The sequence below is a fragment of the Thunnus thynnus genome, chromosome 1 (assembly GCF_963924715.1).
Source record: "Thunnus thynnus chromosome 1, fThuThy2.1, whole genome shotgun sequence".
NCBI classification, from domain to species: domain Eukaryota; kingdom Metazoa; phylum Chordata; class Actinopteri; order Scombriformes; family Scombridae; genus Thunnus; species Thunnus thynnus.
The window spans coordinates 20,299,645-20,311,689 of NC_089517.1; the positions used below are offsets into that span (position 1 = coordinate 20,299,645).

General features: G+C 39.3%; 1 protein-coding gene across 2 annotated transcripts; it reads left to right on the forward strand.

Moving 5' to 3' along the window:
• The first annotated feature begins 948 nt into the window (after positions 1 to 948).
• hnf4b (hepatic nuclear factor 4, beta) lies at positions 949 to 11,792 on the forward strand. Of its 2 annotated transcripts, XM_067589407.1 has the most exons (10): positions 949 to 1,188; positions 1,296 to 1,370; positions 2,847 to 3,018; positions 3,595 to 3,689; positions 5,266 to 5,372; positions 5,983 to 6,138; positions 6,342 to 6,429; positions 6,645 to 6,797; positions 7,578 to 7,901; positions 8,204 to 11,792. In XM_067589407.1, the coding sequence occupies exons 2-10, from the start codon at positions 1,337 to 1,339 to the stop codon at positions 8,245 to 8,247; spliced, it is 1,173 nt and encodes a 390-aa protein (XP_067445508.1). In that variant the 5' UTR covers positions 949 to 1,188; positions 1,296 to 1,336; the 3' UTR covers positions 8,248 to 11,792. The 2 variants fall into 2 exon arrangements, with proteins under 2 accessions (XP_067445508.1, XP_067445498.1); XM_067589397.1 differs by having other exon boundaries at positions 949 to 1,370.
• The last annotated feature ends 253 nt before the right edge of the window (positions 11,793 to 12,045 follow it).

Below are 12,045 nucleotides of genomic sequence, written 5' to 3' on the forward strand. Positions count from 1 at the left end.
AAAACACTCTGTTCATCTGCCCTGTATTTGTATGTGAGATCATATAGACTGCAGAGATGGTGAGTTGGATATTTTAATGAAACAATGTTAAACATTTGATTTCACAGCATGTATTTTACCATGTAATATCTTTTCTTTCTAAGCCTAGCCATATTTTTTATGGATGCCATGGAATGTACTCTCTTTACCACAGAGCTGATGAATACAAAGTAAGTTTTCAATGGATAATCAATAACTGCCCAGTGATGAGTTATCTATCTTTACTGAGAGACTTTTCTCAGACAACAGTGTGTAGCATAATAGCATTTACAATAAGAATGAAGTAACTTACACAGACATCTTTGCTAAACCATGTAATGACATTTCTGAAGTTGAAGTAGGACTCTAGTGCTGATCAATTATAGCAGACAGCTGGTGGCACACTCACTATGGTCAAAGAATAAAGCAATTAAGTCCGTCTCCATCATGAAACAACATGCTCATGCTCTTTATCAATACCATGGAGACAAGAATAGATATAGTGTATGCAAACATCACCAGTGCCCCCTGCAATGAGGCTTGTTATTGATCAATATCACTTACCACAAAACTAAAAGCAAAGGTTAATCAAGCACTGTGCCTTATCAAAAAGTCCCCCACTCTCCCACTCTGTTGTTTGTGCTATATCACTCTTCTGTGCCATATTGATTATCCAAGGGAACAGAAAACCATATAAGTTTTTAGCTAAAATTTGATAAGACATCCCAACATGCAACCTTTGGACTTGTCTTTACTTCTGTTGATGAGATTTATCTTCCTAATAAATGTAAGTAATCATGAAGATATTGTGACATGTTAAGAGGCACGAGTCTTTCTCAATGTTATCTCCTTTTGGTCCTCACAGTGAGTCTTGTTTACTTGTCTCTGAACTCTCCCCTACTTTACCGATAAGAAACAAGCAAACAGACAGCGGGCCAAATTTCAGCACATAGAAGTCACTGAAGCAGACTATTGTGGAGCTGCTTTTCAAACCACCACAAGAATGTTAGAGGTGACATTTTAGAGAAGATAAACACCCAGAGAGCCGATCAAGAAGACAAAAAAAAAACCGAAGGAGCAACAACTTTGGAGAAGGAAAGGGATTGGGCCTATACTTGGGAGAGCTGACATGAAGAGGAAAAGATCTGGATGAATCATCTGGAAGTTACAGTAAATATATTTTGTGGAGTTTTGCAAATCAACCAATCTAAAAAAAATCTGCTAACTGTACAGCTACATCAGGATCATGAAGCTTACTGGGACTATCTTTAAACTAGAATACACTCAATGCAGCACGGACACTGAAGTCTTAGCCAACATGATGGTGATACCAGTGCAAACAAATACAACAGGTATGACTGAAAACACTTTTACTTAAATCACTCTCTACAAACAAAGGCATCAGCTGTCACTCTACAAGATGCTGAAATTGGAGCGGTGATTATTATTAGAAAGAGAACAAAGATAGAAATGCAGTGATCTAATGTTTTATTATTTCCTCAAGGAATAATTTGATCTAAAAAATATATATATATATATCCACCTGCGGCCCATCACAATTACCCAAGTCCGAGGTCTTCAAATGATCAACAGAGAGAAAGAAACTTTACAATGATATAAAACCTAGAAAAGTAGCAAATCATTACAATTGAGAGGCTTGAAACAGGTCATGCTTGGCATTCTTGCTTAAAATAATTTAAATGATTAATCAATTATCAAAATAGTTGCCAATATTTTTTTTGTGGTTTGACTAATCAATAAATCAGCTCTACATCAGTTTACATTTGGACTGATTTTCCCTTGAATTGTGTCAACATTATAATTAGTGCTCTGAGGTGAATCTGACCCTTTCCTTGCCACTTCATTGCTAAATGAGGAAGCTTTACCAACAGGCCGCTCTTCAAATCCAGATAACTGTGAGGCAAATGTATTCTAATCTCTTAATTCAATCTAACTGATCTTTGACCACAGAAAGTATTTTCCTTGTTAAATTGTAATCCCTAGCTGCTTCATCTCCCTAAACTAAGTATGCAATTTACATACATTATAGCCTGGGCTCCGTGCAGTAGGAACATCAGTGCAGGAACACTGCACCGGGAACATGTATTTGACGGTTAGCGCTTTTAAGAGAGACAATCCTGCAGCAATCAAACACTGGCAGGATGCAATTTAGAGCAAAACAGATGGAGACTGGATTTAAACAGAGCGCTCAGTGTAAAATTAGCCAGAGGAGAAGTGTGGATTTTGGCTTGCTGCTGCCCTCTAAATGGTTTAATTGAATGGGGAGTTTCCTCTTCCACTTGTGTAATAACTAGCAGTGCTCTTCGGAGGCCTGTGGCACTAGCATTCACATAGACCAATGATATCTCTACCTATAACCTTGTTTTTATTATCATCACCATTTCTAAGGGGCCATAAGTTGACAATGAACAGCTTGCTGCAAAGTTCTGTCCATATACAAGGTTATTTCTGTTCACTGAGGTGGAATAAGATTCATTACCTGCCTTGGTTGATGAAAGGGATCTTGAATGATGGTCTCTGTCAAGGTGGCTGTCTGCTCCTAACAAAGCTGATGTTCTTTCAGCTATGTGATCTGTCTGAGATGCTTGTGGGGCTTGTTAGATTAGCCTCAGAGATATTTATTTATTCATTAGCAACCAAATAAAAAGGGTTCATGTCTTAAAGGTCACACAGTATCTCGCTACCTTACAATGCTAATGTCTATCTATCACTTGTCTCATATTCAAACTTTTCCTCAGGCATTTTCACTGTATACTGTAGTTTATCAGATGTCTGGATTTTGCAGTGTCTGCTGTCTTAATTGACAGATTCGACAGTGTCAGCACCCACCTCGGCACTGCCACAGCCTGATGGAAGTAGGACTCTCTGTTCCATATGTGCCGACAGGGCTACAGGTAAACATTATGGTGCATCCAGCTGTGATGGCTGCAAGGGCTTCTTCAGAAGGAGCATTCGCAGCAACCACACTTACAACTGTAGGTGAGTTCCATCATAAATCGTCCTTAATACCACAGATCATGAATCAAATATGTTTTATTCATATGCATCTTAATATCCTTCAACATATTACATCAAACTCTTTGTGATGGACGGAAGCACTGACGATGATGTTGGGAATTTTCAAAAGGTCTTCACTTAAGTTAAAACGAGAAGTTATTCTGTGGTGTTAAGTTATCACCTATTGTAAGGTGAGACTTATCATCGAAGAAGCTTGAAGGTCATGGTCACTGGGACCAGTCCTGGCATGGAAACAATAACATATGTAATGACTGAAGACTCAAAATCAATTGTGAGATATAGCTGTAGCACCTTTCCTTCCCTGTGTGAGCAGTTGATTGAGCTATTGACACAGTGTCCCAGAGTGTGTAATGAGTAGTCAGGTCCCTTCATGTAATACTGAAGAATAAAATATGATCAGTTCCTAAACCTCAGAATGTTCAACATACATATGTAACTGTGTCTTCTTCTGACAAATATGTGTATGTCACAGCTGTTTTAAAAGGATTGACAGTATGTGCATTTGTCCTGAAACTGTATTCTGTGCAAATATTTCAGGTTCAACAGGCAATGCATTGTGGACAAAGATAAAAGGAACCAGTGTCGTTACTGCAGACTACGAAAGTGTTTCAAGGCTGGAATGAGAAAAGAAGGTCAGAAATATTTCTGTATTTTCAGACAGATATATATTTTCAAGCATATATACTATATATGTATGTGCACCTAGTATATCAGTGGTTTTATCTTCCATCGACTCCCACAGATAAGCAGGGAGAAAGGGATGAGATCAGAGGAGCCATGAATAGTCTCTTCGCATGAATAATTAACATGGAGGAGCATGAACAAATATTTGCTCCACAGCTTTCTGGAAAGATGTTGCTCACAACCCCCTGAAATGAAGGCCAGGGCTACTAATTTAAATGTTTACTTCACTAATTTGCCTGGTTTGCATAACATGCTGTAGTATTGCATTCAAATTAAACCAGAAGTACAGCTGTGGTAGAAACACACAAATAAAGCATTAAACAAGACTCCTCAGGCAGCAAGTCTTCTTACACTTGACCTCTGCCCGTGCTCCCTGTAACTGTTTACTCCAAATCCTGACTTAACTGATGTTCCACAGAAGATTAATTTGTGACATTGTCATGCAGGACCATGTAAGTAAAGCACAGAGGGACCCTCCTCTAGTTTGATTAATATGCTCCTGATTGGTTGGTGAGAGGACAGCTCTGATGACTGATGACTTGGATACTTGGTCTTGTTGTCTGACTTTGTGGAGCCATATTGGAATCAGTCTGAGGCCATCCAGATTGGTCTTTTTCTAATGACTTACATAGAGGAGTCATCATTATGTGATGACATCTCACTAAACATAATCTGCACCATCAAACATCCTTGCATCCACTCCCACTTTTTGTCAGTCCACATGGAAGAAGTTGTCGTCATCAGAATATCAACTCAAGATATATCATTTTAAGACATGTCTATGCAAGAGAATTTATTATTATCCTCTAAAACTTTGTTTCCATATACTACATACTTTAAATTCATGTTAAGTACAGAGCAATGGAAAGCTGGTTTTCCTGCCCTCTTCTCTTTCTTTTTTTCACTGCTACTCTTTTCTAATCAGGAGGCAACTTTGATTAGATGACTAAATGAAAAAGGAAGATGGGAGACAAGACAGATGAGATGAAGAGAATAAAAAAGTCGCAGATTCTTCCCATCAGCAGAGTAGATAAAAAAATTTCCAGTCACTTTTTTCTTACTGTTTGGTCACAGAACAGTACTTCTGCACCCAATATACAACATAAAATGTAAGTTTAGGTATCTTTTTGTTTTTAACAAAACAGATAAGTGAAAGATGTACTTCAACTCCCTAATTATTTCACATTAAAGACTGTTACATGTAATTGCACCATACTATTTTACATCCTGAAATTGATACACTTGAGCCTCCAAACAGAAGGAGACTTCAGGAGACCCCTGAAAAAAACTGAATTTTCTCTAATTTCTGCCACATTTGCAAAGCAGGCACATTTTGGCATGGCAAATGTTGGCATCAGCAACCTCTGTGTAAAAAGAGGATAGAAAGACCTTGTGGAAGCAAAGAGTAGGTCGTTTCTTTCAGAACATGTTTGCAGCTGAGGTGCAAAAAAGTGGAGTGCAGGAGTGAAGTCTGAAGTAGCCAAGAAACGTCTCTGATGGTTCTTTCCTCTCTTTAATCCACAGCTGTTCAGAATGAGAGAGACTGCATCAGCAGCCACAGAGCCAAGGGACAGACAGTGGGCACTCTGTCCATCAATGTGCTGCTGCAAGCAGAGGCCAGTGTGCACCAGGTATCCTGCCATTGCATAATAACTCAGATACAAAGTCTTGTGACTCAAATAAACATATTCATACAGGCCAGTCAAGAGATCCCCCCCTCTATTTCTGGAAGACCAGAGATGGAGATGCAGGTTGTATTTTAGACAGGTAGCCATTAAATTCTGTGGATGTTCTAGCTGTAGGCTGGATTCAGTTACTCCTTAAAAATGACAAAATTGCCAAGGGACCCCATCTAATCATAGCCAATTTAATTGCATGCACCACTCGGTCTGAGATTGTGTGCCGATGGTCAATTACCTTCAAATGCATAATAACAACCAGATATACCATTTTGAATGTGAAAGGAATACATAGAAATAAATTATATGATTGACAAGTGTGCTATGACTGTACATCGTGTTTCTATATATTCCACACAAAACCTCCTCTACCTGTCTTATCTTGCCTTAACCATCACAGCTCTCTGAGTGCCAATACACCCAGTAGCCTCATCACCTTCCTCATCCCCCCATTTATCTCCCTTCCCACATATACACTCACACACCTTCTCTAAAGCTCATTCCCACATTGCAGTATCACCTGAGCCCACTGTGAACTCACATTATGCTTTGCTGCTCTCAGTTTCCAGTGGTGGTCTTACCAAGGAGTCTCGACATCAGCACCAAGAAGACGGCCTGTGTTGAAGATGTGTTTGAGTCCATGAAGCAGCAACTCCTCCTGCTGGTAGAATGGGCAAAACACATCCCTGAGTTTTGTAGTCTCCCAATAGATGACAGGGTACGAAGGGGGCTGAATACCTAAAGCTCTGCTTATACAGACAGCATACATACAGTATGCTTGTTCATGTAGAATAAAGTAACAGCAGCTGCCTTTTTGCTTTGTTTCACTGTGTTTACATTCCTCAGTTCAGAGTGATGTTTTGGTTGATTTGCATTTTACAGCTTGTATATGAAATGAAGTTTGTGTATGTCTGTGTGCAGGTGGCCCTGTTAAGAACCCACTCTGCAGAACATCTTATTCTAGGGGCGGCGAGACGCTCCCTACCTTACAACAATCTCATCCTTTTAGGTAAAACTTCCCACTGGTTGTGTCCTTTTTTATTTTATAATTCAGTTATGTGCATTGGGGAACAATTACATATTAATTACTGCATGGATCAAATGTTTTAATATTTTGTAAATAAAGTGAATATAGAAATATACAAATACAGGTAGCTTTAAACTTAAAGAGTCAGAGTTCAAATATCTTTTATATGAATTGATATATTCATGTTTATTGAGCAGGTAACAACTTTGTGATCCCGCTGAGAGGTGCAGAGGTAGAGGTGTCCAGAGTGGCTTTCCGAATCCAAGAGGAGCTGGTTAAACCTCTTAGAGACCTGGACATCACAGACAAAGAGTTTGCTTGCCTCAGAGCCATTGTTTTCTTTGCCCCAGGTAAGTCTGAAAGAGGGCGACAGTGGATAGTATTTTCTTCTCTGCCACTTTCATCCGCTGCACCAGACAAAAGAATAACTTTTTTGGTGTTTTCTCTTGAATCCATTTATTTTCGTGGCCCTTTGCATCTGTAGTTTAGTCTGGACAGTCTAGTTTCAGTATATTTCAGGGAGACTTTCTAATAATATCAGGATGTGGTAAAGTCCTTGGCACCTCAGGCAGAGGTGGGTGCCTGCTGGAAGAAATGGTCCATTTACCTGCAGTAGGAGGAGAGGCAGGCTGGGGGACCAAAGGCCTGAGGACTGAGTTTCCAAATTGATTTAACTCTGCCCCAAAACTGTGCAAAGATACCATATATCACCATAACATAATCTTGGGATTTTCATAGAAAGATTAATCAAGCATCTTTTCAATCCTCCCCTTAAAAAGTTGTAGTATTATTACTATTGGATGCTGGATGTGAGGACAGTGTAGAATAGATCTGTAACAGGATTTCTAAATCTGTCAAGCTCATTACTAGAGTAGATAATCTGTCAAATATCATCTTTATGGTGGAAAAGGTGTCTTAAAGAGGCATGTTGGCAACTGCAAATGACTCTTTCAACTTGAGATGCTACCCTGATACATGTGTAAAATCTTGCCTTTCTTTCAGTCTTTGTCCATGTTGATAATTTTCTATGATTTCTATGATAAAAGCTCTACACTTAAGTAATTCATTTTCTTTACAGAGTGATCTCTTCTATTCAGTATACTGTATGTCTCACTATCTTTGTCTCACAGACTGTCCAGGACTGGCGAGTTCTCAGGTGGTTCGGCATCTGCGTTTTCAGGCCCATCTGTTGCTAGAAGAAGCAACCTGTGAGCAGCGGGGAAGGTTTGGGGAGCTGCTGCTGATCCTGCCTCCCCTGCAGAGTGTGGCTTGGCAGATGGTGGAGACTCTGCACTTAGCACAGCTGTTGGGGGAAGCCAAAATGGACAGCCTGCTGCTGGAGATGTTGCTGGGGGAGGAAGCCAAAGAAGGCCGGGGACTAACTCAAGACCAGCAAAATGAGCATAGAGCTTCACCAACCAACTTCACCTCAGTCACCTCTCATGTTTCCACAGGTGAGTACTCACACACCAATTTTCATAGACAGTTTTGAACATCCAAGTAGAAACCTATGGAACAGTGTTCATATGATCCTAAACAGCAATGACTTTTCACTGAGATGAAATTAATTTAGTGTTCAGTGGATCTCACCTTATACTTGTTTCCATGAATTTGCCTGATCTTATCCAAAGGGGATTTTCTTTTAAAATCTTGACTGTTTGATTTTTGTAATGAAGCATTATATATATTTTTTATCGGTAGATACTGAATCCTCATGTGCTAAATGCCAATGCTGATGTCCATCTGTCTCACACAGCTCTTCCAAGTGGCTTCCCTGCCGCCCACACAGACTGGCACTGAGCTGCACAGACATGATGATGCTGCCAACGGGCCCACGGCATACCAGTGGCACCTGTCCACACCAAGAAATGCCACCCTTAGGAAGTAACAACATAACCAAGGAGTGGACGGATGTTATGCATTTGAGACAGCACTCAAACTAATATATACACACTCAGCCACACACATACTGCGCAGACATGCAATTATGCATGCACACACACAAGTACAGTTCCATTTTGCAATTAAAAAAACTTTTTTTTTTTTTTTTACTGTGACCCACAAGAGCAATTCTTTGAATTTTCTTCTTGTTATTCATTTGTGATGGGATTGAGATAAATAAAAATGTATTGAGTTTGCAGGAACCCTTGCACCTGCAACATTCAACACATCACAAACTATAGGCCCATACAAAGGTTAACATTGCACTGAAATATAACAAAGCATAATGGAGTCCTGTCACATTTGCAGTATTTTTGACTGGTGCATAAAACTGAACTGCAAGCCCAACATTTATCAGCAGAGGGTGCTCAAAGCCAGCTGAGAAATTCATTCATTGATACCAGGTGAGGCAAGCTTTTCTTTGTAAGTAATGACCTTCACAAATGTGTATTTGTGGTCAAAGATTTGTCACATTAATGTTAATGGAGAAATGGTTACATTCCAAATCACATGGGACTTCTCAATGCAAAGGCTCAATTTATCATATGTAGGATTTAAGTAATTAATCTAAGATTTCAGAAATGTTGGTTTATAGATAACCAAGTTTTATCAATCAACAATCAATCAACAATCCTTGATGAGCATTAATCCTGATGTGATGAGGGATGGTGTGGGGGGGTGGTAGCACAGAAGGTCACAGGGGCTGCAATGACTCATTGTTACTTGAAGGTAAAAGTGTGTTCCTCACGAGGAGAGCCTTTCTCTGTCTGGCTACTCTGCTTGTTTTCCTATCTAAATTACAGGATCCCTACAAAAATAGAGAAAGAAATCAATCCTTTAGTCTTGCCTGAAGCTGATGGCAACCGAATCCACAACAGTAGGTAAATTCTAAAAAATGTATTGCTTGTTGATTGATTGATTTTATATGACAATTTCATTTTAAAAACACCAGCTCTGCCAGGGCATTGAGTGCTTACATCAAAGGAAAAGTCAGGATAATACAATAAAGCCCTAAGGGTTATTTCCATTGTGGTCCCTTTGGGGATGGGGGGTGTGCAGGGGAGGGGTCAAGATGGCAGATCTGACATTGCAAGAGTGACACAAAGACATTAATCAAAACAATAACACAATACAATACAATGGTGCCTTCATTATCACTGAGCAAGGTTTTCATTGTATTAACAACATCAGTTTCTACCTCAGTGCTTTGTTGAACAATGCCTGGCCCTACTTGCCACACAGTTCATAAAAGTAATTCAAATTCTGTACATCAGAAATAAATACATCAATATATCAACATTACTTCAGAGCCCCCTCGGCAGATTATATACAAGTCTGGGTCTGTACATAATAATTAAAATAAATAAGCTACATCAATACACAACCAAGAAAATAAAATAAAGACACCCTATTATCAGATATAATATCCTACTGTAAAAAAACCTCTGAGCCAATTCTTAAACACCAGCTTGAAACCTCCCAAGCTGCTTATGATTTTAAGATTTCTTGGCAATCTATTTCATAGATTTACTGCCATGTACAGAGAAGTTTCCTTCCCCAGGGTACTCCTAAATGTGGGAGAAACAAAATCAGTGGAACTGCCTCTAGTGGAATAGCTGTGAATATCACTCGCCTGGATGAAATATTCTTTTAGATATTGAGCAACAGCAATATGCACCATCTTATGTGCAATGAATAACTCAATCTGAGGGACTCTTTCCTGTACTTTCGAGGGTCAAGGTGAGCTCTCATGGGGAGATTCAGAATAACCCTAACTAACTTGTTTTGAGAAGTCTGTTTTTAAGGTATGAAGTTAGGCCATTGTACCATGAACAGCAGACATAGTCAAAATAAGGATGGACAAGAGCTCCTGCCAGGGTCACCATTGCTTTCCTGTCCAGAAATTTTGAAATTCCAGCTAAGAAGTGTGTTCTTTGATTGACCTTTGGTGAGAACCTTTTCAGCCAGGCCCACTCCTGACATTAGGTTATCCAGAACACAGTCAAGGACTGACGCCTTCTCTGCAAGCACAGTGTCACCAACAACAACATTAAAACCAGGGGACCTTATCAATTTTATCTTTGACCCAAACAATATGGATTCTGTTTTTCCTAAATGGAGTGACAGCTTGTTTTCAGTCATCCACCTACTAACATTAAGAAGTTCTGCACTCACCATACTTTCAATTATGCTTTCATTATTATGGGAAACCAGTACTGCAGTCATCTGCATATAAAAAGATTTCACATGAAGTGACAGACCTCAGGTCATCTTTTAATCCCTCTGTTCTAAAGATTGAGCATTCATGCTTTCTTAAAAAATACTCATGCATTTCACAAATCAGGTTAGCTAAATAGTGACATGTTCTCTTCCTCTTTGAGACAGTATCAGGTCTGTGACATGAGCTGTGCCCGTGTTTAAAGAAGTTATATAACATTATATAATCCCATAAAGCTAAGAGGTTCAGTGTAACGTCTCCACAGATGGTGGAAGTCTTCTCAAAGTTTACATTTCACTGACAGCATATACAGTGTGTGCTTGGCTTGTACTCTTCTCAGCTGCATATTGTGCATTAACTCATATAGACCAGAGGGATTCCTCTCATTTGGAGAAAAACATACAGCTGTGGGACTGCAATGGGACACTGTGGAGGACAGCATGGAGCAGATTGGGTGAAGATGTATCGTACAGCTACAGAACAGAAAATATATAATATGAATACGTGTTTGTTTGGCTTCTCTCTGGACATATTCTGTGTTGTACCTAACAGATATTTTAGAAAACACATTATGGTTGATATGAATTGCTCACTCTTATCAACCATGACAGAAGAATTATGTATATTGCCATAGGCTGAGAAGTTGAAGAGCTTCCTGCTGCATGTTCTGGCCTTTGATATCACTTGGCCTTTGCCTTCAAACCTTTCCTGGATAAAAAATCAAAAATGAAAACAAGTTCTTTCAACCTCCTGATCATAACTTTGTCTGGGATGTACTTTAAGAGATCTGTGTTGATCTGCATTCACCATCAGGCAGAGAGGGAGGACTGAGAGGTAAAATCTCTTCACTATTTCACACCCTAGGAGAAACTGTGGAAACAAGACCATGGCTGGAAAAGTGTGTAAAATGGGCATTCCTTTTGTAAATAAATGTATGCCCCATGAAATCTCTTGCTTTCACACCACAAAAAAAACAAGATATGACATTTCAAGCCAGGCCAGGGTTCCTTTGAAAAAAGATTTATAACACCAGTAATACTGCTGGCCACTCACTGAATATAGTTTAAATACTGTAGATAAACTGCATGGATCAAAATGTTCTATTTGTAATAATGTTGAAGGGTGATACTGTGTTATCTGAATTGTCAAATTATTGACTTTGGATTGTTCATTATTGGCATAAGTTTGGTTTTGAATAAATGTTACTGAAAATTAAGTGCCATATCAAAGATGTAATGGCTTTCTACCCAACTACGCTTTCCTCAAATCACAGAATGAATGTGCTTACTCACCCACCACGCACTCTCATATCCACTCAAAACAGTTAATTAGGCTTTTAAACAGGAACATGAGATAGTTGAAAATGGGCTCCTTGTCATACTCGGGTTTCACTGTTTGTCATTGTTAAGAGGATCAACAGTGACACTGCTGTGATGTTG

Bases quoted from the DNA above. Each gene is read 5' to 3' on its own strand.
- hnf4b (XM_067589397.1), top strand. From the start codon at position 1,265: ATGAAGCTTACTGGGACTATCTTTAAACTAGAATACACTCAATGCAGC. The intron at 1,371-2,846 runs GTATGACTGAAA...CTTAATTGACAG, and splicing joins AGTGCAAACAAATACAACAG to ATTCGACAGTGTCAGCACCC. The intron at 3,019-3,594 runs GTGAGTTCCATC...CAAATATTTCAG, and splicing joins AACCACACTTACAACTGTAG to GTTCAACAGGCAATGCATTG.